The sequence below is a fragment of the Ostrinia furnacalis genome, unplaced genomic scaffold, assembly GCF_004193835.3.
Source record: "Ostrinia furnacalis isolate ACB-3 unplaced genomic scaffold, ASM419383v2 OfSCF1657, whole genome shotgun sequence".
Lineage (NCBI taxonomy): Eukaryota > Metazoa > Arthropoda > Insecta > Lepidoptera > Crambidae > Ostrinia > Ostrinia furnacalis.
The window spans coordinates 896836-922613 of NW_021131896.1; the positions used below are offsets into that span (position 1 = coordinate 896836).

At 35.5% G+C, this 25778-nt stretch overlaps 4 protein-coding genes across 7 annotated transcripts; 3 read left to right on the forward strand and 1 right to left on the reverse strand.

Annotated features, from left to right (window-relative positions):
• Positions 1-747: 747 nt before the first annotated feature.
• LOC114353461 (ommochrome-binding protein) lies at positions 748-3074 on the forward strand. 2 transcript variants are annotated; one of them, XM_028305489.1, is made up of 2 exons: positions 748-834; positions 2146-3074. In XM_028305489.1, the coding sequence occupies exon 2, from the start codon at positions 2151-2153 to the stop codon at positions 2967-2969; it is 819 nt and encodes a 272-aa protein (XP_028161290.1). In that variant the 5' UTR covers positions 748-834; positions 2146-2150; the 3' UTR covers positions 2970-3074. The 2 variants fall into 2 exon arrangements, with proteins under 2 accessions (XP_028161290.1, XP_028161289.1); XM_028305488.1 differs by lacking the exon at positions 748-834 and adding an exon at positions 1538-1679.
• A 265-nt stretch (positions 3075-3339) lies between these two features.
• On the reverse strand, positions 3340-24930 carry LOC114353442 (pro-resilin). The gene is made up of 7 exons (XM_028305466.1): positions 24816-24930; positions 23742-23787; positions 12844-12973; positions 12000-12175; positions 5808-5943; positions 4568-4666; positions 3340-4258 (listed from the first exon to the last, which is right to left on the reverse strand). Exons 2-7 carry the CDS (start codon positions 23754-23756, stop codon positions 4137-4139), a joined length of 678 nt encoding a protein of 225 aa, XP_028161267.1. The 5' UTR covers positions 23757-23787; positions 24816-24930; the 3' UTR covers positions 3340-4136.
• Positions 7363-8807, forward strand: LOC114353441 (ommochrome-binding protein-like). Of its 3 annotated transcripts, none has more exons than XM_028305462.1 (2): positions 7363-7423; positions 7925-8807. In XM_028305462.1, exon 2 carries the CDS (start codon positions 7931-7933, stop codon positions 8771-8773), a length of 843 nt encoding a protein of 280 aa, XP_028161263.1. In that variant the 5' UTR covers positions 7363-7423; positions 7925-7930; the 3' UTR covers positions 8774-8807. The 3 variants fall into 3 exon arrangements, with proteins under 3 accessions (XP_028161263.1, XP_028161264.1, XP_028161265.1); XM_028305463.1 differs by lacking the exon at positions 7363-7423 and adding an exon at positions 7573-7620; XM_028305464.1 differs by lacking the exon at positions 7363-7423 and adding an exon at positions 7594-7616.
• LOC114353440 (uncharacterized) lies at positions 9262-10804 on the forward strand. Its single transcript, XM_028305461.1, has one exon. It carries the CDS (start codon positions 9638-9640, stop codon positions 10607-10609), a length of 972 nt encoding a protein of 323 aa, XP_028161262.1. The 5' UTR covers positions 9262-9637; the 3' UTR covers positions 10610-10804.
• Positions 24931-25778: the final 848 nt, after the last annotated feature.

Genomic DNA, 25778 nt, shown 5'->3' on the forward strand with positions numbered 1-25778 from the left:
ACAGTTTGACAAATGACATTAATGACAAATGAAATGAACAGTGCATAGTTCACTCATTCAGTCGTTCTTTTCGTGTGCTTACCTAAAAAAAACTGAATAACGTTAGTTATTATTAATAACATTTGAAAATATTGATTATTTTTTTATCATTATGCTAAAGATAACGACGCAACGGGTGTCTGTTTATATGCCATGTGTTTCAATCATGCGTCCTGCTATCAAACTTTTTTTCTCTAACTTATTTATTTACGCCACATAAAGCTTGGTCGAAAAGAATAAAATAACATAATCTACTGTGTAATCATTACAAAGTAGGTAATGCAGGGGAAACCCCCTTTTTAAACTAATAAAGGTCAAAAATTGAGAACAAAGTAAAGTTTATTTATGATAACTGTAAATATTCTTAAAGCTTACCAAGCGATCTCTTTGTTTGTCGACGATGGATTTGTAACAGCTGCGAGTAGCGGGTGGAGTCCCAGGTTCTGGGTCAGATCAATTTAATAATATTATTATATTAATTATACTTATATACCTACTTTACTGATGAGAGGCTGGGAACTTTATTGTAACATCAGAATGTATTTTTATTTCAAGATTATGCATGGCAATTGACGTGCATTTAGTCTCAGTAAACCCATACCTTGTTCCTTGTACCTAGAGCAAACTATTTTAGATATCTATCTACAACTAAAAGTAAGTCTCGAAAAGTAGATTCGTTGCAAAGTTTCATCAATACTGCCATGACGACGGTAACGCGAAACAGCTGTCTCTAAATTTAGTTCAATTTGATTCATTTTTTAATCGATCTCGGTCACAACTGGATTTGATTTTAAGGTATGTACTAGTTTGTTTTATTCATGCACTTAAGCCCATCGTACGCTCATTTTTTTGTATTAAATATTATTTTACGGTTGGAAATGCTTGGTTCTGTTTGCTTTAACCATATTAAGCACCTAGATGAGTTTAGCGACATAGTTATCTCCATAAGTAAGTATTTACAGTGTCCGCGTTTGTGTTTGGAATGATGGTCATCATCATTATCAGTCTTAGTCTTAGAACGTCCATTGCCTAATCATAGACTTCCAGTTTGACTGGTTCCAAGTGAACAGTCTATTAGAGTAAGTAAACGTCTCGTTTGATACAAAGAACTAAATGTAGACAGCCCAGAGTAAAATAAAATGGCAAGACTGTGTCCAGCAGTGAACTTCTAGAGTCCTTCCGATGATGACGAACTTTAGGGCTACCTTTTTGCTTAAAATAGAATAGAACAAGCCCAGCCAATGAAAATGCTTCACTTTCACTCATGTGTGCTCTAACTCCGTCTGTAGTTAGAAGGGGGGCATGACCGCAAATTAAGCTTCTTCGGCTAACTAACGCGTTAAACTTTATCAAAATACAAATATGGGCCAAATCAGACACATCTTTGAAGACCAGGATTGTGGTCCAGAAACAAATGACGACAAAAACACTATGACCGAATAACCGCCATTCCTCAAATGTTTCGCAACTCGAAAGTCACGTCACTACCTCCATACTAATCACTATGAGATAACTATTGTATAATAAACCAGTACCCTTCACTGACTCACCGGTGAACGATGTGTTGTGGCTGTGTATTATTGATTCACAAAATAAACACGCAGTTGTTTGTGAAAACATTGCCAAAGTGGTAGACTATGGTGAGTCTTTTGTTTAGTTTTAAGAAAAGTAATTCATCATTGTCTGATTGTCAGTCTGTTACTTATCCATTATTTCATTGCTTTTTGTGAATCACTAGGGGAATATTTACCAAAGTAATCATTATACTGGGTGACCTTGGATTGAACTATGAGTAGGTACACTGCTGCCTGCTCAACAAAAAATATGTTTACTTCTCGAATGAAAACTTATAAAAATAAACGCTGTGCTTTATGTATAAATCCTTGGGATTATCTATTAAAAGTAGTTATTATGGGGTATTAGGGACTTTCCACCTACTAAATTTGTAGCATGACTGTATCTCTTAGATAATAATATTGTATAATAAAGTATACATATAAGCATAGTAACTATTTTGAGAAACTATTCACACATCCCTAATCCTTATGTCCTTAGTTTCCTTCAGTATTGCCAGTGCCAATAACATATTTCTTTTTTTAATTCCAGAAAAAATGAAGCTGCTATACCCTTTTCTGCTCTCCATCATTCTCACTCTGTCAACTGCCGATAGAAGATGTCGAGGAGTGAACTTCAATGGCAAATACTACGATATAGAGATGATAAAAGAAGGAATCAACAAAATCCACCAAATGGCTCTGAACCGAAACGATAATACTGTCTACTTCACTTACGATCAACTCACAGACGTTCCTATGAGAAGCCTAGGGTATGTCAAGTTGGATACGCGAGAGGCTGGTCTCATCGGTGGTATAAGAAATGCTTCTGGTGTAGCCATAGACCATGTTAGGAATAAGGTCTACGTCGGCGGAATGGATGGTCTATACGTCCTCAACAAGGAAGGTATGCCTGAGAAGTATCCAGTATATGACAGCATAGAGAAGCTGTTCTTTAAAGATGTACTGTTCTTCGTCAATTCCAAAAAGGAGGCCCATGTTTTCGATAACGGTATTTTGAAACCGATGATTGAGTTGCAGCATGAGGATGTCGATGATCTGATTATTGATGATGATGACAACGTGTTCTTCTTACAAAATGGTACACTATTCCGAGTTCGCCTAGGTACCAGAGCTATCAATATACATGAAAGGTATAAAGTTAATGTGCTCTCTGTAGACCCATATTATAGGGCATTTATAGGCACAAGTGAAGGTGTATTTGTGTATAATAAGTATAAGTTTGCTTTGGACAAAGTGTCAAATATAAGAGACTTGAGATCACTCACGTTCAACAAAAATCTCGAACCAGTGTACGCAGTTGTAGACGTATTAATAAAACTTAATGTAAATCCATTGAAATGTGTAGAGTTTTAATCGTTTCTAATTAATGTGATGTAAAGTAGTAATTTATTTTTTATTGTTAGTAATTCTCTGGCTGTTTATTATTGTGTTTAAAACAAGTGGAAGATAACAAGTAAACTGTGTTTTATTGACACCTTATTTACTTCTAGCAATTAAGAACTGGCCAGTGCATACAAAACTGATTTAATTAAAAATACACTTTCGATTATTTAATTAAGTAGGTGGATTTTTCAGAGTCAAAGTTAATTAAGATTACATTATTAACATTGCTATAAAAAAACAACATCGTCATTAAATGATACTTTTATTTAGTAAAAAATAATAATACTGGTAAAAAACTTACAACTAAACAGTTAACTTAGCATTAAGTTTTTACATTTCGGTAACTTCTTAACAAAAAATAATCTCTATTTTGTCATGACCTGCTTTCCTTTGATCAATATCAACAATGGTAACCTTTTCTTTTTTATAAACTAAGTCATTGGTTATTAAATACAAAAAAAGACGTGTGAAATCACGAAACTTCCTAAATTAAAATGTTGTACATAAAAAGTAAAAATATTTTCGTTCTGACGGTTAATACAGTTAATGAATTTATTTTTGTCAATTATATTTCAAATTCAAAACATTGGATCTCAAAAAATAGAGATCAACCAAAACTATTTGCACATCAACCTTTAGAAGCACCCCTATTTTATAGTGCATTAGCGCCATCTAGAATCAAGTTTCTGTACTAAACATATCGTAGAATTAACAACGCCATCTATATTTTAGAATTTGAAAAAGGTTTATAATAGTTTAGGAGCGAAATTCAATTATTTACAGAGATGGATGTTAAATATTAAGCTAATATTGTTGCAACTTATAAATTATATGATCATAAAATAATGTTAGACCGTGTATTTACTTTGTTAATACAAAAAATATACATAATAACCGTAATAATTTGCTATAGGTAGGTGTAGTAGTAGGTGGAAGGTAACAAATGCGCTCGTAAGATAGAGTAGCGAGTAAAAATATTAATACAAATTGTAATTAGTAAATAAAGCATTAGGCAATACCTATTTTAAAATATTACAGCGTTGGCTACAATCATCAGGGTATCTATACTATATAAAGCTCGTTTCTTTCTAAAGGTTGATGTAGGTATGTATCTTTAACTACCATCAATGGAATGCTTCAGTGGTATCCAGGGGGTCCGTAGGCAGTTGAGGGTTTGTATCCTGAATTCCTGTTGCCATGGAAACCAGTAAGGGACCCTTGGAAGTCGTTAGAAGATGGAGCATTGTAGTTGTAACCGCCTGGAAGAATGGTATTATGATTTATGAGGTTGTGAGATTTTGCTATTATTTTCTTGCAGGTTGCTAAGAAAACAATAAAAACACACTTGGCTTGCACGGCCAGACATAGATAGAACTCCGTCCCACTCTTCCCATGGATATCATTAGAGATGACAAAGGGAGAAATACGCGAACATCAGGCCTCATTAACCCGTTTGGGCAGCTTGGGGAGTGTAGGTCAAATCCTCCAATTTTCTCTGGTAAATTAGAGTGTGTTGTACTCCTGCATTGGAAACTAAATGACCTGATAATGGAATTAAAGAACGTTACCTTGCTGGTGCACATTCTGGGTAGGCTCAGGGTATCTCGCTTCACCTTCGTACCTCACGTCAGCATGGAAACCGGTCTTCCAGTCAGCGTGGTAAGTCACTGAAAGAAAATAAGTAGGTAAGTGCATCTTCATCTATATGACATAGCCATAGCTTACACAACTAACACTGTATTATTGTTATATGTAAAGTTATATGTCGTTGGTGTATCTTTTTCAATAAATAAATAAATAGCTTGAGAGGAAGAGGTGTGCTGTACCCCAGTTCCTAATGATGAAGGTATTGTCTTTTTTACACTAACAGTTGGCACCACTGGCGATTGATATCCCCATACTATACAATGTCACCATACTGCTACTACTGCTTCAGCGCTCACCAGCTGAAGCTACTATCTCCGCCACTAGTTAGGTGACAGTGATCTTACTCTCGAGAAAGAGGTCAATCGTCGAATCCAACTCGGATGGGCAGCGTTCGGGAAGCTTCGCCATATACTCATGTCCGAAATACCGCAGTGTCTCAAGACGAAAGTCTTCGAGCAGTGTGTGTTGCCAGTGTTGACATATGGATCCGAAACGTGGTCGCTTACTATGGGCCTCATAAGAAGGCTCAAGGTCACCCAAAGGGCGATGGAGCGGGCTATGCTCGGAGTTTCCCTGCGTGATCGAATCAGAAATGAGGAGATCCGTAGGAGAACCAAAGTAACCGACATAGCTCGCAGAATTGCTAAAATCAAGTGGCAGTGGGCGGGGCACATAGCTCGTAGAGACGATGGCCGTTGGGGCAGGAAAGTTCTCGAGTGGCGACCACGGGCTGGAAAACGTAGCGTGGGCAGGCCTCCTACTAGGTGGACCGACGATCTGGTAAAGGTCGCGGGAAGAGCCTGGATGCGGGCAGCGCAGGACCGTTCATTGTGGAAAACCTTGGGGGAGGCCTTTGTCCAGCAGTGGACGTCATTTGGCTGAAACGAACGATCTTACTCTATATGAGCGCTAAAACGATAATTCCTTCATAATAACAGAAAATACCATAATTGCAAATAACACATTTTACCATTGTTTCTTTAGTTTTTACTAAGATCTGTAGATAAACGACATCACAAAACAACGCCAAGAGCTAATGATGATGAAGCGAGGGACAGATCGTACTTCATGACTTTTCTATAAAGCAGTGGACCCATAGGCTTAAATGAGACGATGATAATGATTTCCAATAATAAAATTATCAATAGGATAGATTCTTACCGATCTGCGTGCGTCCATCGGGCAGCTGTACCCTGTATTCTCCCCGCACCACGTTGCCGTCCGAAGTCTCTCGCCTGTCGTAGTCGTTGCCAGATTCTGCATCCTTCACTGCGTATCCGAACTCGTACGACTTTGGCTGTTGGAAGAGAATACACACTTATTATATTACTTTAGATACATCTGAGTACACTAGCAATATCATTAGCAGAAACCTTGTACCCAGTGAAGATACGTGATAGCCGTTGGAACAGAAACCTTATTTAAATAAAAGAAATCTAAAAATTATAACTCAAAGGTGACTGACTGACTGACTGACATAGTAATCTATCAACGCACAGCCCAAACCACTGGACGGATCGGGCTGTTTGGTATGCAGGTAGATGTTATGACGTAGGCATCAGCTAAGAAAGGATTTTACGAAACTCCACCCCTAAGGGGGTAAAACGGGGTTCACGCGTACGAAGTCGCGGGCGGCCGCTAGTTACTTTTAATATTAGCCATGCTAGGTACAGAATCATTTGAGTTTAGATATAAAAGACCTAAAAGATTTGAGTGTCACTGAAATTGCACTTCCAAGAGTTTGCGTTTCACTTTCATTCAGGCGTTAACAACACGTTGAATCGAAAATGTTTGAAAATTCCATTTAATTTGAGAAGAACTAGCAAAAAGGTTCTTATTTAAATATATTTTAACTATCTGTAGTGTATTTTTTGGTGAAATTAAGAGTTGAAGACTAGTTTGCTTTATAAAATTTATAAGATTTAGAACCCGGAATCAAACACACAAGGATAAATCCACACATATTTTTTTACTTAATATCAAATCTGTAACTATAATTAACATTGACTTATTGTTTTAATAAAACATCTTCTCGTGATACGAGATAACCCGCGACCTGACATTGCATAATCAGTGGAACAGGGACTGCCAGGAGTCGACTTTGAAGGTCTCCTTCAAGGCAATTTAAAATGGATTAGATGGACAAATTCATCATCATCATTTCAGCCATAGGACGTCCGCTGCTGAACATAGGCCTCCCCGAATGATTTGCATGTTGCTCGATTGGTAGCGGCCTGCATCCAGCGCCTTCCTGCCACCTTTATGATGTCGTCGGTACACCTTGTGCGTGGACGTCCTACGTCTATTCCAGACCTTGCTGCCCCATGGACCGTCAGTTCTGCGTATTATGTGCCCTGCCTATTGCCACTTCAGCGTGCTAATCCGTCGGGCTATGTCAGCGACTTGATCGTTTACGGATCTCCTCATTTATGATTCGATCTCGTAAAGAAACACCGAACATAGGCCTCTCCATAGCATGCTGTGCTGTGCAATTTTAAGCTTCTTTAAGTATAAGGCCTATATTGAGAGGCCATGTTTCCGAGACAAATTGTAATAGAAGAATCACCCATTTCCAGAATATGATATGATTATAGTACATGTAAGTACGTTTTCTTAAGACATACTTACAAAGGAGATTCAATTAAACATGTTTTCGGGATTATAAAGAAAATTTATTGTTTTGCGACTCTACAGTTTTTTAGTCTGAAAAATATTATAAACATCTCGCCTAAGGTTTGTTCGTTTCGCCAGTTATCTGTGGGCTATCAGTAGACTCGGTGAGCGAATTATTTATTCAATTACACTAATTTAATTCTAGAAAACAAGTAAAAACTCTGCTAAGTTACCTACCCCTATTTAAAAATAAAATATTTATAGTGCAATTTAACTGGTGAAGTGTCTACAATTAGGTACCTACTCTGCTGTCAGAATGTTTTAACTGAACGTATATAAAAAATCCCGTTATTCAGAGTAGGTAATTAATTTAACGTTAACATTTCGCGATTTAAATGTAATTTTGATAAGAGAGGTTAACTATAGATGACATTTTTTACACAAGTCTTAGGCTGAGTGATCCACCTAACTTTAACCGTAACTATAGCGATAACCGGTGTATTTTGTATGAAGTTTGAGTTATGACGTTTGTTATAGTTAAGGTAAGATGGTGAAACTCAGCCTTATTCTAAACACTACTCATAATGATTTAATTTACTTAGTAGCTTTATACCGCAAAAAAACTTGTAACCTGCCATACTATAATCATACCTTTTATTTTCCAGATCAGCATGAAACTGGCACTAGTTCTAGCCATACTAACCATCGCAAAAGCAGGAGTCATCAAAGAAGAAACCACAGAAAAACCATGCGATGGTGTTCTGGTCAACGGTGTTTACCATGAAAAAGACGTCATCAAGGAAGACCTGGATAGACCCTACATGCTGGCTATAGACAACAAAACCGGTACTCTGTACTTCAGTTACAGTGTAAAAGAAAACGACGATGTTTTCAAATCCGCAAGAATCAACCTTGAAACCAAAGAATTCAACGATATAGACATTGTCAACGGTTTTGCCCAGACCATAGATGCAGCGAATCACATTGTTTACATTGGCTCTAACAATGGCATATACCAGTACTATCCCAACACAGACACTGCTGAGTATTTTGGACAGAGAGGAGCTGATATTTGGGCAATATACTTCAAAGACGCTCTATACTTCTCGGAGTTCCCATCGCAGTTTTTGTACACTTTCATCAACGGAACTGCTGTAAGATTTAGAGATTTAGAAGACACTAAAGTGGACCACTTCATTATAGATAAAGATGATGATATGTTCTACACTAATGCTACAGGATTGTATGCTCAGAAGAAAGGAACCAAAGATGCTGTGTTATATGAAGAATTTCCTCACGTTGGGCCTAGAGGCGTAGCAACAGATGTGAATGGAAATGTCTATGTTTGTTTACGTGACGGCATTTTTGCTGTAGATAAGACAGAACACAGTTTGAAGAAAGCTGTTGATGTGCACGAATGTTTTGGAATCGCTTTCGATGTTGACAATAACATAGTTTACGCCGATTATAGAAGCATTGTCAGACTGAAACCTAATAAAGAGAAATCTTGTTGATGTGGTCTTGTTAATGGTTGCTAGTCAATTATTTGCGTTTTTTTGTAAACTGCATGAAACTTATTAGAAAGGCGCGAGCTGAGGTTTGGTGGTTTGACCTGATTATTATAGTGTTTAAATTTTAAAACTGTCTTTTTATCCCTCTTTATTTTTATTCTGATTCGTAATAGCTGCTCTAATATCGAATGCTTCCAGTTGTTTATATTTTATACGTTTATCTTCAAAGTAAGTTATACAAGGTTATTTTTAGTATATACGAAACCTTAAAACTATTTGTTCAGAATCAGTAATAGAATCCATCGCAATATTTTATATCATGTTACATTTTGACTTAATAATATTTACAAATCCATAATTTACGGACACCTTACTAAAATGCTCTGCGCGTATGGAAATTGCGTTGTCAACAACGAAAGTGCCGCGCGCTGTACGATGTCTACACTCGCGTGCAGATAATGGGACAACAAATAAAGCTTGGAACTTCGTTAGTTTTTAAGGTATCATTTTTTAATACTGATTCTAAAGATTAAAATACGTGACACGTGTTTCGGCTTTCGTATATACAAAAAATAACCTTGTAGATTTGGTAAAGTACCTTTTTAATTAAAAAGGGTTATAAGGTTACATCAATACAAAACATTTGTGTAGATTAAACGGAGCTTATCAACAAATAGCAGTTTATGGAAACCCCTGTTTCGTATAACGACGCGCACTAAACGACCTTTGAAGCTATTTATTACAATTTCTCGTTAGTCAGTCTCATTCCCAGCGTTTTAGTGAATCAACGCGAGTTGCATCCTATTACGAGCAGAGTTTAACCTCTAATCCCAGATAATACGGTGCAAAGTGCAACAATAACACCAAATGTGCCTGAAAAAAAACAAAATTGTAGAGATAAACGATCAAAACATTGACAATAATAACAAAGCCAACAGTTTAAAGAGTGCAACAGTGCGAAACGGACGCTTCTTCGGAAATATGACGAATTACATAAAATACATTGTGTTTCTGTTGATCAGTGTCAAAGCAGAGTTACGGATATACATATCCGACTCTCCGATACAACGGATAGGCGCCAGGATTTATAAGAAAGAACTGCTAACCGATAAATATTCGAGCCCCAAAGAATTGGCGTACGATTCGTCCAGCAGAAATCTCTTCTTCATGTACATGGATGATGTCATACAAGACTCTGGAAGAGCTTATGTGAATGTAGTAACAAAACAGACAGGAAAAATCAAAGGCATCACTAAGAATAAAGCGACAGCAGTCGACCTAGATTCTGGTGATGTGTACTTCGGATCTGAAGATGGCCTTTACAAGTATGATGCAATTAATAAAGAAGCTAACAGCATTGGGCTATATAACTTAAATATAATGAAACTTGTAGTGAAAAACAACGAAATGTATCTCCTAGATGGGAATGACCATATGATTTACAAAGTCTTCAATCAAGGGACGACCGCAGTTAAGATTGGAGGTGTGACAACAGTGATGGAGTTCGATGTAGATTATCAAAGAAATGTTCATTTTGTGACCATGTGTGGACTGTTTTGTGCGGTAAAGGGACAAGAAGTTGTTAAGAACACTGTTTTATCATTGGTTTATAATTTCATTATAGATGAGGGGAAGACTTTTGGCTTGAACGATGAGGGGCTACATGAAATTAATTGTGTGAATGGAACAGCTAGAAAGGTAGCTGAATTGGATTTTGTGCCTCGAAGCATTGTTTTTGGTGATTATGGAGACATATTTTACGCAGTTGACGATAGTATCTATAGGTTAAGGCCAGTACACTCTTATCAAGTGTACAAGTTACATCGAAAAACAACGTAGGTAACTGTGATTTTAGTGCTATTTAAATTCAAAACAAAAGCTAAGCGGTGTTGCCCTTGTGGAATGTGTAGTGTGATTATTGTATCAGGGTTGTCAAGCGTCCGGATCAACTAAACCTGGAATTATTTCTCCAAATGGTTTTAAATAATAAACAGAAATTTTTAAAACTAACGCAAACTTAACTCTAAAAATAAATAGTTTATTTCAATCTGTTACCCTGTATACTCAAATAATTTCTCTTCAATATAATTGTTTTCATCGTTGTTTCGATTAGATTTTTCCAATTAATAGAAATCCTTTTATAACTTCTTTCCAAAATACAATTAGTTTCATCTAAATTCCCAAAGATAGGGATTTGGCTATTGGAAAAGTTACCAGGTTTACTCCAAAGACGTTGTCGATCCAGTAAAAAAGAAGATGTGGCACTGGGTTCGTGGGTTCAATTCCCGCCTTAGACAGTTCCATTTTTTCAAGTTATTTATAATTTTCAAAAAAAGATGTGGAACTATTTTTAATAAATTTACGCATTTTATCTAGCTGTTAGACTCTACAGATTCTGATAATGCCTTCGATTACCGAGGTGTATACTAAAGAGCGATATTTTTTATGTGAATTAGACTGGCCAGAATACTAGAGGAATGATTTTAATAAACGTTTTTCCATTATTATATTGTTTTCAAGTATTTAATTCCATATAAACATCAGCTTCTTACAATCCTGTTGCTCATTAAGCTATCGCAAATATCTAGGTTCATAATTTAGCTCTAACCACAGACCACACGGAGACATTTATGAAGATTATAATCTCATAATCTCAGCGTCCGGACCGGACATAGCGTGTCCGGGAACGTCGACAACCCTAATTACAATTGAGACCAATTTCGTTCTAATGAAGTATAATGAGAAGTCATGAGACCCTGTTGCTGTCTCACTGACGCATGCGCGAGGATTTTCCTTACTTTTTAACCGACTTCAAAAAGAAGGAGGTTCTCAATCCGGTTGGTATGATTTTCGAATCATTTAATTTGCGAGCATGAAAAAGATTTTGATTTAAAAAATAGTAGTATTTAGAAATGATTTGTTATTGTTACTTAAATTACATAATTATTTAAGTTCGTTAGTTTTTTTTTATTATGGACAAATAAATTCAAGAACTTTAGTTCCATCAAATTAATGTGATACTGGATTCTCAGATTAGTATACTCAAGTGGTTATGTAGAGTTTAATATTTCTTGGTTATTTTAAATGCAGAATTATGTAGAAAGTTGGTCGATCTATTCTTGTAAAGGAATTGGCAGGGCTTATTTATTAAAAAAAACACACAAATCACCAGAAATCACCATGTTATGAATAATAAACTTAATAAGGAAACCATAAATATAAGACTCACCACTTCATGCTCATCCCCATGGCCATGGCCATGACCATGACCATCGTCATGACCATGATCATGACCTCCAGAGTACCCGCCAGAGCCGGAGTAGCCAGTTCCAGCGTAGTTCGACCCTGAAGAGTAGGAGCCGAAGTTCGAGGGAGGCAGGTAGTTGTTGCTGGGTGCTGTGTAGCCTGGAATATGGTTTAAAACAATGTTTTAGGGTGAGTGTTACACCTTGTAATATTTGACTTGACCCAGACTCATGCTAGACCCCGCATTCTGATTGTCAAAATGTCAAATCTACGACCAACCACCCGAAGTTTCACAAGTCACAACAACGCCCTAAGAGTAAAAGTAAACAATAATAGCAAACAAGTCATTTTGAAAGAAACTAAACATCTACATATTTAATTCAAATTCGATTAAACGAGCGGGACAGTTTTAATTTCGAAAATCACTTTACACATAGAAAACTTGTATGTGTTTTAAGCGATTTTAAATTATTTCAAATTTAACTTACGTAAAATAACGCCAACGGTACTTTGTCTAGGGGAGCTGATGAAGTCAATGTAGGTACTTTCTCTCAGAATAGTTCCAAATCGAAAGTCTATTAATGTTAATAAAATCCCTCCCCCTGTTTCTTCACAATAATTCTATGTAGGAACGCGAAGATACTGAAAAACTAGTGGACCCCACCACAACACATAAATTTTTGAGAGCTCCACACCCAATACATGTCTTTTTTCTGTATACGTTCTGTCCTTAACTAAGTGATTTTCATCGTAATAAATGTTTCTTTCTTTGTTTGTTTCTTTCTTTCCTTTTTTTTATTTCTTTCTAAATAAACTTAAATATTCACCTGTGCTAGGAGGTAAGTAGCTATTGCTAGCAGCGTAGTTGTTGTAGTTATTCTTAGGGGCCTGGTAGTTGTAGCCGGGCGCTGGCGGCTCGCAGCTGGCGAAGGCAGCTAGGAGCGTGATGGAGAGGACCTGGAATGAAGAAGAGGTAGTGATTTATCTACGAGTATATCTATAAAAGCGATAGGTCACTGACTGACTCATTCACTCATCACGAAATCTCAAAAACTAGAATATACTACCTAGAATAGTAGTCTCACATTTTGCATGGGGGTTCTTTTTAGAACGTAGGTGCTCACTAAGACGGGATTTTGCAAAATTCAACTCCTAAGGGAGTAAAACGGACTCCATGCGTACGAAATCGCGGACGGCCGCTAGTAATAACTAAAGGTTTTACACACAACATCAATAAAATCAAACTGAACAAAGGCCTTTATGTAGATTTAACGGCTAATTAACAGTGTATTATCCGGGCCGGGACCTTATCATTGGGAGAGGCTTATGTTCAGCAGTGGACGTCCTATGGCTGAAATGATGATGATAATGATGATTCGAAAGAAAGATGTTAGATATCTCTATTCTGAATCATAATCATTATTTCAGCTAAAGAACGTCCACGGCTGGGCTGAAAAAAGGCGTCCCCCAAGATCTCCATAATGATCGGTCTTGCACTGTCCACTCCAAGTGCTTTTCATGCATGACTAGATCAACTGGTTGTTTCAATCTTATTTGTCAAATTCAAAGGAGTTCAATGATAGAAACTGCTGTAATTTTCTCAAAAGAGACTCATACGACATGCGTCCATACTCTAACCCATTATTTCCTTATCTACGACAATCTAGACCTCATTGCGACAGTCCAGCCTATATGGCCTACCGTGAGAACGGCTATACACGTACTGACTTCAGAACAAGAGTTTAAAACTGTTCTTTAAATCTATCAGCTTAGAGACTAAAAAAGGCTCGTTTACTCTGCTGATGACGTGCGTACAGTTAGCAGAAAAAGTTGTGTAAAGATAAATCTCTATGTAAATGATTATAGACACTAAAATTGCATCTTATTCTGAGTCCGAGATTGCATCAAAATAAATCTATTAACGTAAATGGTAATGGATGTTAGTAATTTAGATCTATTGTGCGATTAAAATATCGTTTTCACATAGAAAAATCTATGGGTTTTTATTGCCTTTGGAATATTATTCCCACACACAAATCCACCAATGCCTCTGGCATTATGATTACATAGAAAATCTGAGTATGAAGAATCTCACATAGCATTGGTCCGTTGGTCCATTACACTACCGTCACATGGGCGTATGGTAAAAACTTGTTCCATGTTCCTTACAAAATAGTTCTTGTACTCGTAGTAATGAAACGCTCAAGCCACATATTTTGATTAACATAGAATTTACCGGTACTCCAGAACCTTGCTGCCCCATCGGCCGTAGGAAAGACTGGATGCAGACCGCTACTAACCGGGCAACTTGGAAAGCATTGGGGGAGGCCTATGTTCAGCAGTGGACGTACCTACGTCCTATGGCTGAGATGATGATGATGATGTATAGAGTTTGTGAGGTTAGGCCTTCAAGAGTTAGAGCGAGTAGAGACCTGAGAATAACTTTTTAACATTTCTAGCCAAATGATCTCATTTTTTGGCAACATTTTTCATGAGAAAACCTTTTTCGTGAGAGTCACAATAAATTCGAACTGTCTTCGAAATTTGAATTTGAATTTGAATCGTTTGCGTATTCGATAAAAATTGATATTCAGCCTTTGAATTCAACGATAACGTAACAATTTTGACTGTCAAAATTAGTTACATGCTACCATTTCTCGTACTGAGTTCACTTTACGTCACTTTCAGAGGGGCTCTGTTTTAGTTTTCATAGTAAATTTTTTGATGGCGATTCGAATACGCAAACGATTCAAAGTCAAAAGTTTTTCGTCCTAGAGGCACTGAACTAAACTACGGCCAACGAGAAGCGATACCAAATGTAAACAAACCCAATGTCATGGGTGAACCCGTCTGACTTTGACATATTTTGGTGGGAGAACGAAACTTTACGACAAATACACAAGATGGGAAGAGACAGAATATATTGTCAACTCGACAGTCGTATCGACCTTTTGTATCGCTGCTAGTTGGCCGTACTTTAGGTAGGAACGAGGATGTTTGTTGCGGCGCTTCTTCTCAGCACTTGCCAAATGTTGGTCTCGAAGCGCTGGTAGGGTAAAAAGATTATGAGACATGTAGAGGCTCCTTAAGAGCAAAATGACGATTTGTAAGAACTATTTATTAGTCCAAACAAATAAAGAAATTTTGACTTTTTTTTTTTTTTGATGGAAGAACTTTTTCTTCCGACTGTACTCAATTAAAATTCAGCCAATTTATTTTAAAGCATTATCTAAAACAAATAAAATTAACTTTCACTTATTTTAATTGTTACCCGCAGCTTTGTTCGTGCTCACCCACAGTGATCATAGTTTAATTCAATTAATGCATCTTTTGTACTCCCATTTGGTAATGCCTTTTATTATGGTAATTTGTGTAATAGATTTAGGCATCCGTTTCCGTGGTTGTTATGAAATCATAAAGGTATTTCACGTATCTCTACTCTATCGCCCTTAATAATAAAAGTTACACCCTAGTTGAATTCTGGTTTTGTGTGGAAATGTCATTATGATCCAGTGTTCATCCCTGGTGTAACTTTTTATTATTTATTTTTATTTTTATTATTAATAAAAAGTTACACACAGGTAGGTACCTGCTTACTTACATTAAAATTTTAGCTATATCGGGACTATTCTCACCTCTCTTTCCCACCACTGCAACTTCTGTGTAGCCAGGATCTACAGCTTGACCGCCAATAAAAACCCAACCAATCAAGGTCAACTTTGTCCCGGGAGAAACTGTCATTGGACCCGCAACGAAATTAATCAGAAGAACATAGGAGGAGTTCGTTCGAAGTTATGGTTCGACTTCCCTCCGTTGCAAAGCGGATGATAGGTGACAAACAATTTTAGCTATGTAGGTATATGTTATTTATTTTTATTTTACAAAACAATGCTTATTCTTTCAGAATACAACGTTGTATTCTGGGTTGTACCTTATAGAAGAAAACACACGCTAGCTAATGGTTGCCATTTTAGTTCTAACGCTAGTAATATTTTTTCCTAATTAATACAAAACTGTGCGATTGTGTGTACCAAAACAAATTTTCTTTCTTTCTAGATTTTTGATACAAGCACGAACTTAACTTAAGCCTTAATACAGTGTGAGTCACGTTAAAGTGTACATATGAAAATAGATGAAAATAGATCTATTTATTTATCGACAAAAAAGAGGTCAAATTTTTTTATAGATTTTTATTTTTTATTTTTTATAGATTTTTTTTTCTTCCAATTACTTATTGTAAAGAAAACGTAATAACTTTTAAACTAAGCGGTATATCCTGATAAAATAAAAACAGTAATAATGCTAAATAACAGGTGATACTAAAAATATACATAAAATATACAAAAAATGCCAAAAAATAATAAAAAAATACACTTTTTGAAAAAAATCTGCTTTTAAATTCGTGTTTTTTTGGTTATTTGATAAAGGACAGTGCCAATCCATGTATGGAAGTTGGACCAAGTGCTGCCCAGAATGAAACTATAGTGCATTTTGTTCCTCAGGCCAATACTAATTTGTAAACCGGAGCGCACTGAAATCTATCCCTGGAGTTAAGAGAAAAAAAGAGTTTTGTTTGGAATTATTTACGGGTCATTCCATAAAAATCTGTATATTTTCGACGTCATTTTGTCCGTAACTTTTTTAAGATGCTTTTGAATACTTTATTAGTGTAAATTATAGTTTATTAATTAATTATGTTATGTCTAAAAGGGCCAGTCATTTTATGCTTTATTTTAGGAGAAATTATAATTTTCAATTTTTTCATACTACATTACTCCTATATGACTTCTAATAAAGTATAAAACTTATAACCTTAACATTTATAGATAAGTTAATATACATAATGTAGTTGTTTTGTTATTATCACTATATAAAAAACATCATTCCCTAACTAGTAATATAGTCCCAAGTGCCGTTTAAAGCTAGGGCCTGACGCTCTAGGGACTGACGATTTGGAGTAAAACTTAACACAAATGCAGATTAACTTTATATTATAAGATGCTTAATACGATGTGCCGAAAATAGCCAAAAAACCACACGTAAATACTAATTAAATTATATACAATTTCTTATTGTAATCAATAAAGCTACTCAACTAGGGACTGACGAAGTGACTGGATTAACACATGTTTCCGCAACAACTGGCACGTTTGCACTAATTCAAAAAACGGCTACCGCAAAGCAAGTATGGTCTGAAGATAACTTCGTATCGTACTTTAAACTCAACTAAATGGCATTCACTCTAAATACATAATAAAGCGCAAAATTATAAAACCAGTGCGTGGCGAGGGAATGACGCTAAAAGCTGTAGACTCTTTTTCAACTAAAGAAAATCAAATTATTGTTTATTGCAACCGCAAAATATTAATAGAATTTGGTGTAATATACATTTATATAGAATATTCGTTAATTAAAACAAAGGATAAAGTTGATGTTTTTATAACTGTGGGTCCCAAAACACAAACTTTTGGAGTACGGACATGCCTAGGGAATGACGTTTTGGGTCATTCAAAAGGAATTTAAGATGTTTTAAAAATAGTTTCAAAAAATATAAATGGGTGATGAATAAAGCATATTGCGAGCTGTTATTTAACAATTTTGGAATAAAATATTAACAAATATTTCATGTGAAATGTGGCGCGGACTAAGAGTTGACATATTTTTGTGGAATGACCCTTACATACAAAATATCATCGATGTATACCTACTACGCATAAGATTTCGCGTTTTTGGCATTAAATAACACTCGCTATGTTGAACTTAACCATACTGCATCCGTACACCTTACTTTAGTACGACTCCGACATTATTTATAAGCGATCAAGCGCTGTTGCAGTAGTTTGGTTAGTTGACCGAAATTAATTATTTCCAAAATAGAGCAAGAAGTTTTAGCTTACAATAACTTCAATAATCGATTGTAATACACCAATAAATTGATTTTTCCCAAGGATAGATAACTAAAACTTTAAATTTCTCTATCCCTATCACAACATTTGCATGATCGTTTGAACTAAGCCTCTCCGGGCGCGCCATTCAAGAGTAATCTTAAAGCAGCTCTTAACAAAAAAGGGCCCTTATCTTTTGCAATATTAAATTAAAAAGACATTTATAGTAAAGCCGACCTTGACCACAATCTGAGATGCTGTGGTTGATGGTTGACAAAAAAAAATTACTCTTGCTTGTGGTTTAGGGACTTTTACCTTGACTTGACCATAGTTTGAAAGGGTTACAGAACTAGTAGTATAAAAAGATTTCGTTGCAATAAATCCCGTGAAGTGATAATTTTATAGTAGTATGAGATTACTAGTTTTCGAAGGAGTCTATTCGCACGCGATTTTAAAGCATCCGGGCGAAACGCCTACTAAAACTTATTATTATTGAAAGGGGGACGATGTTTCACACATTCGTGCGAACGAATTTCGTACGAAACGACTACGTTTGAAAAAGTCTTTCGACTCTACATTGACACAATGATTTTTTTAATGTTATTTTTTATTAATAGTAACAAATTACACCCTGTATAAACTAGCTCGTCTAGAACGCGGAATCATTATGTATTCTGTGAAATTACGATATTATAGTAATTAAGGCTAACTCGTTATACGATAGAGATGGATCAAGCCGGTCTGGTTGATAGAGGCATTAGAAATCTAAATGTTTTCAATAGAGTAAGAAGTTTTAATCATACGGAAGATGGCCACTTTCTTCTCATCTCATTACTAAATGCAGGTAGAGCATGGTGATACCTTATTTTTGTTAGGAATGCTAGGATAAGCATATACAATACATTTCATCATCAGCTCATTCACACCCGTATTCTCGCTTAAGTGAAGCAGCAAATCGAACGCACAGCGTTGAAAAGAGCTCTGTGATTGGTTCGTGTGTGACCCAGTGCGTCCACGCGTACTGTGAGACATCCATGTGAATACGGGCTAATATCTCCTGTAGGAGCCCAATCCTCTATAATTTACCTTTTTTTTTAATTTTATATATTATTTATATTTATAGGTAAATGGAAAATTTGGCCTACACTCCCCACGCTGACGAGACCTGATTTTCTCCTACTTATTTGCCCCCTAGTCGCCTCGGGAAGAGTGGGATCCTATTCTACTCTTTCGGAACCACAGGCTTTTAACCTTAAGAGGCTCTATTACGTTATACAAACAATAAGAATTAAGGAAAACATTAATAAATATGTAATTGATTTTATTATGTGATGAATTATTTTTGACAGTTCGCATTTTATTGAAAGGCCTTTGATGGGTTTCCATCTGACCAACGTGGAGTGTAGATAAACCCTCTATTTGGCTCGGGTTTATCTGTCAAACTCCATACAAAATAAAATAAAATAACTATTATTATTACAACTTTAACATTAAATTACATTGCATTGTACATAATAATCGATTGGTAGCGGCCTGCGTCCAGCGCTTCCCCGCTACCTTTACGATGTCGTCGGTCCACCTTGTAGGTGGACGTCCCACACTGCGTTTTCCGGTACGCGGCCTCCATTCCAGAACCTTTCTGCCCCATCGGCCGTCAGTTCTGCGCAGGCTACCAATCGATCAACATGGAAAGCATTGGGGGAGGCCTATGTTCAGCACTGGACGTCCTATGGCTGAAATGATGATGATGATGTACATAATAATATATTTCTTTACTTAAAAAAGTATTGGTTATCGTTATAGTTACCGTTAAAGTTAGGTGGTACAACCTGATTATTTTATTTTATTTTACATTGACATTTTCATAATTATTTGACATTTATATTATTGAATCCTGTAATTTTTGCACGTCTGCGAGCAGACTAAACACATGATCCTATTTTAATATTGTCACACTGTATTACTATGTTTTTGGCAAATAAACGTTTTGAATTTGAATTTGAAGATGATAATTTAAAGTGACACCCTATTGGTATGCAAGTACGCAAACCCTATCCATTTGTTACACACGTGAGAAGTCTGACACCAAGGTAGTAATTAGGCACCCTAGCGCCCTAGTTATGAAGCAACAAATTTACATACACACGGACAATTGTATTTTAATGTAACCATACATAACCACAGCATAGAGTTGTTCTCAGTAGGTTTGCAAAGCACACTGTGAAACTATGATTTGTATAGTAGCAAATAGAAGACGTAGCGTGGGCTTGCCTCTCACTAGGTGGACCGACGACCTGGTGAAGGTCGCGGGAAGAGCCTAAATGAGGGGAGGCCTTTGTCCAGCAGTGGACGTCATTTGATTGAAACGAACGAACGAAATTGTTTATAGAGCCAATGCCTTTATTAAGAACCGGCCAGTATACGACTTGTTGTACTTGGGAACCTTCTGATTAATTTATATTTGCGGATCCGATGACGGTTTATATCTTCTTCTTATAAAGGCAAACTTTGATTTCAAGAAAGTTCAATTTAAAAGAAAGAAAGAAAAATATTGATTTGGTACTAAATGATACACATTGACACTTTCACTGCTGGATTTTATATTTGCGGTCAAGCTGTAGATCCTGGCTACATAAGAGTTGTAGCAGTGGGAACTAGCGGGCGTATAGTCCATTCAGCATTTATCCAATCCAACACACAAAAGTGTTACCTTTCAACACTTCTTACTTCATAGCACCTTTCAACACTTCTTGTTGATTTGGAACGTATTAGTCCACTTATAGCACTCGCCTTAGTCCCAGTCCCAAGTTGCTGTTCGTGGACTCGGCCAGGTGCTATTCGTGCAGGTGCTCTAGGTGGTCTACATCTTTTATTTGGAATTGATCTACCATTTGTGTGTGCTCATTTGCATACCACCTTCCAACACTTAAATGAGACATATTCCACTTATAGCACCCACCCTAGTCCAGTCCCAGGTGCTATTCGTGGACTAGTCTAGGCCAGGTGCGTTTCATGCAGGTCCTATTCGGGTGCTAGGTGGTTTACATCTTTTCTTTGGACTTGATCTACTGCTTGTTTTTACACTGTGCCATTCATAAGCGTACATCAAGGGGCATTGTGTGTTGTCACAGATGAGCAGGCAAGGGGTTATGCTTCTGTGGCCACTGAGGATATGTGGGCCATCTACCATCGGAGGTCGTGTGGATTAATTAGAGAAATCATTAATGGTGGCAATAAGAAGTCATAGTCGAGAGACGATCTTAAAGGTGGTTAAGTTTTAAAGTGAGTTTTTTGCTTATATTTTTCTACAACTCATTTGTCGTTAGACTAAGTCCTCCATTTTATTTTCGGTGTCATTTTTAAAAGACCTTAGATTTTTTTTTTCGTATTTTCTACTTCAACTCAACAATGGTAGAATCGAGAGGTAGTAAATAGTCGATCATCTACGTCGTCAAATCATTCATTATTTGTAGACAACAGATATCTGACTAATATTATAGTTATTGGACAGATTTGAAAAATTCTTTCACCATTACAATCCTACATTATTTCTAATGAACATAGGCGGTACGAAGTTCGCCGGGTCAGCTAGTATTTAGAAAAAATATAACAATATTTGACACTGGCTATGCACGTATTATGAAAATCACACAAAGCCACAGTAAAAATGTGGTACTTGGCTCCAAAATAAAAAAACGCATTCCTTTCGAATATTGCATGGTGTATCAAAGTTCCTATGTGTCACATGACATTGATAGTATTACCCAACTATTACAAGCCATCATTATTATGTTGGTACACATATAATTGGATGTTGGTAGAAATGGGAGCAGTTGGGTAATAAAATACCACCGATTTTGGATTTGATACGGTAATCAGCTCTTTATTTATGGTATTATGTAGGGTAATTTTAGCCATATGAAAAATATTCACGTTTTAAGTCCTACATTTAAAAGGAACAGCAGTGAACGGCCTATGACTGAAATGATGATGATGATGATGTGGACTAGGCCTCCAAGGGACACCACGAAAAAAACACGCCACAAACTTACTCTGCCTCTAGGTGGTGTGGAAATGAGTTCTTTGTGAAAACGCATATTAAAGCATACTTTGTGGCGCTCCCACGACAAATATTGATAAATAAAATAATTACGTAAAATAGGAATTTTTCTCTAGTTTTAGTTTCTCTAAGCATGTTTTAACATAAAATAATCCGAAAGGAAATATTTAAAAAAATGGTACTAGGCAACATTTTCGCAAAGTTGAATTTCGAAATCTATATAAATATAAATTTTCATTACTCCCGGAAAACTTTCCAGGTAAGCCCGTTATTTTGTACCAAATGACTGGACTATTATAAGTGGAAATTACGAACTGTTTAGAACAGATATAGATAAGTTAGAAGATAGACTAACTTTTAACTTGGTTATATTCAATTTATAAAAAGTACTAGCTGTGCCCGCGACTTCGTACACGTGAAAACCTTTTTCATTGTTGCTCTGCACCTATTACTCGTAGCGTGATGGTATATAGCCTTCCTCGATAAATGGGCTATATAACACTGAAATAATTTTTCAAATCGGACCGGTAGTTCCTGAGATTAGCGCGTCCAAGTAAACAAACAAACTCTTCAGCTTTATAATATTAGTATAGATTTAAATCGTAAAATATGCCCATTGACATAGGTAACAAATTAGGAGTATTTTAGGTTACTAGTTACCTTCAAAGTAAATTAAAGTATCCCTTGGTTATTTGATTACTATAATGACCAAATAATTTTCAAATAGGACTACCTGCACGTAAATTAGTGTATGTACTCTCTAATGTTTCTCTGTGGGTATCAATTACTTACCTTGTTACCATTACGAGTAAATATACAGGGTGACTTTGTAATCAGTATCCAAACTTTTAGGAATGACTCAGAATCAGTAACTTAATCGATTTACGTAAAGAAAACATTTTGTTTTTCCTATTTCATTATTTTTATCCTCTACGCGCGGTTTCAAAATTGGCACAAGTGGATAATTAGCTTTGTACATAGAAAAATACGTACACAGCTAGCTACAAAGCTTAATAGACATAATGGTACGCGAAAATAAGCCTTAACCTTTAAAAATTAAAAAATGGGAATTCGATTTTCAATATTTTTTCGCGAAAAATACCACGACTAAAAACGATTTAGATAAAGTTTATTGTTAAATTTTATTAAAAAATTTTGGATACTGATTACAAAATCACCCTGTATAGTAACTTACTGTTGTGAACAGACAATTTGACAGTATTTTATGTAATTCTGTTATTTCTAAAAGTGACTCAATTTGTACCACATTACGTGTCATCAAATACGAATCTTTTTCAAATAAGACTCTTTACTGGACCGAGACAAATGATTTTGTAGTCATCATTTTTGTTGCAAGACAGCTCATATTAAAACTGAATACACATAGTACTTAGCTATATGTGCAGTCGTCATTAGAATTTAAATATGTAAACTTTTTGAATACTACGTCAAAAGCAGTATCAACATAACGTTCTTTAACGTTTAACGATTTTAAAAATATTCAGATCGAGAGGAGACTCTTAACGCTAGATTTTTTTAAATAACTAACGTTCTTAATATTAAAGAATTCTCTATTTTATTACGAAGAAATTTGAAAGTCATAAAGAAGAAAATATTTTAGTAAGCATTGGGGTCCTTTAGAAGTAGATATACCTACTTCAATTGTTTCTTGCAATTCAACCCTGTATATTTTAATCAAGGACAAAGAAACGAAATCAATAATCTTTAATGGACCTAAAGTTATTAAAAAGGGAATTTTAAGCGTGCATTTTATATTTACCTTATAGTGCGACATTATTTTGTGTTGATATAGACAGCTAGATAACCTGTAACAAAAAGACAAAGTGTAAATCATGTAAGATAAGTAAATCATCACGGTGATTTAAATTTTAATATTTTTGGGCTACAGTTATAATAACTTTTCAAGTTTTTTCAAAAATATTTTTCATTAAACATCATTAAGGAAAGTTTTGGAAGTCATTTTTTTCTACAAATATAGGCTTTTTTGAAAGCGCTTTTACACGTGTATTACTTTAAATAACCCTACCACTGCTTCGGGCAATAAACGGGCCAGAACTAAGAAGAAGCAGTAAAATCTAGTTTCTAGAGATTTATTTAATCTGAAACTAGAATACGAACAATTCTAAACAAGGAAAAGCCGTTATCTATGTCCACATCTTTGTCTTTGGTCTACAATGACCATAGAGCTTCCCACGAGAGGAAAGTAAGATAGCATCTGTGTTGCAAGATAGGAAAATTATGCGATACATTTAATTAATTTGTTGAATTTTCATGGGTAATTTTGTGTTTCAAAAGGTTGTGAGTTGCGACAGTTCAATATAAAATACAAAAAACTATAGCTTCGTAAATGCACAAAATTAAATAAACTTGCAAAATACTTAGTATTAATTAAATGAGAATCGTTAAAAAGGTGCATTGAGGATCGAGAAAAGTTTAGTAGTTGATCACTGGATTTAAACTACCCTTAATGGGTTAGAATAAGGGGAGGATCCATGTTTTTATTTCTAGTAACAGTTTCATTTTGTTTACTATAAGGATATTTTATTTAAATAGATTTGAACATTACCAAAAAATTTACGCCTTGAATACGTGATTAATACCTACACCACGTTAAAATTGCAAAACTTTTACCCGTAACAAATATTTAATATTTTAGAAAGTTATGTCATTTAGGTATATTTTTATATTTGAAAACACAATTAAATCTTTTGATTCCAAAAATACTAAAACACTGAATAATTAAAACAAAATCATCTAAACTAAATAATATTTTTAATCTGAAACCTTATTAAACTAAACTTTAAAAACAAATCCACATAGGTATTATACCAACCTCCTTCTCGAAAAATCACTCAAAACAGAAAAAAAAAAAACAAAAAAACACACTGTCAAAACTGACGTAAGTTTTGGCGCGAAAACTTCGTTCAGAAACGTACGCACTGCTCCAGTTTTCGTGACGCACTGTGTTACAATTTAGAGAAATGATGTTTTTATACCGCAATCATGTGGGGCTTCTTCTATCGGCTTTGTTGATTTTTAAGCCGATAGTGACCTTAGCTTACAAAATGTTTTTAACTTTTTATGCTTAATGACCTGTAGGATCATAGCTTAATAATACGTTTTTTACGGATTACAAATTGGAGGTCTAATTTAAACTAATCACGCAATCTTTGACCGCGTATGAAAGAAAAAGAAAATAGATAATTATATATAGTTGAAATAACTTATCAGTAAACTGTGGTTGAATTGATTTTTTTCTCTTACTTATTTATTTACATTCCTACTAGTCATTTCATTTTAATCGATCACATAAAACTTATCGCAAATCGAGAATATTAGATGTTTTGCGATTACACCTTTTTTAATTTCTAAAATATGTTGAAAGAAAATGTATTTTGGAAATTTACTTCGTTTCTCGGTCAATCAATGAAGTCAATTTAGAAAACTATGTTCTCTAGTATTTCTGTTCTAGAGCACAACTAGCAAAGAATACCAACTGTTTGTTTCGTGCACTGTTTCTTTAGCACTTTCTTTCATCTAAAATAAAATCTTAAGGTTACATAATGTAAAATAACAATTTTTTCTCGAAATTCTAAAGTGCCCATCAAAAGACTTCAACGCGCTAGAAACAAGAGCATTCGAAAATTTTCGTACGAAGTCGTGGGCCCAGCTAGTATTCAAGTTGTAAGATATTTATAACGAGAGCTTCCCTCTATTTGAATAAATTAAGCTTTTAGAAGATAGTAAGGATGAGTTGCACCACCTAATTTTAACCGTAGCTATAAAGATGGTGTGT

Excerpts from the sequence above, each read along its gene's own strand:
- LOC114353461 (XM_028305489.1), top strand. The coding sequence starts at position 2,151 with ATGAAGCTGCTATACCCTTTTCTGCTCTCCATCATTCTCACTCTGTCA.
- LOC114353441 (XM_028305462.1), top strand. The coding sequence starts at position 7,931 with ATGAAACTGGCACTAGTTCTAGCCATACTAACCATCGCAAAAGCAGGA.
- LOC114353440 (XM_028305461.1), top strand. The coding sequence starts at position 9,638 with ATGTGCCTGAAAAAAAACAAAATTGTAGAGATAAACGATCAAAACATT.
- LOC114353442 (XM_028305466.1), bottom strand. Across the intron at positions 5,944-11,999 it reads ATGGGGATGAGCATGAAGTG|CCAAAGTCGTACGAGTTCGG; the intron begins GTGAGTCTTATA and ends CTCTTCCAACAG. Across the intron at positions 4,667-5,807 it reads CGATGGACGCACGCAGATCG|TGACTTACCACGCTGACTGG; the intron begins GTAAGAATCTAT and ends ATTTTCTTTCAG.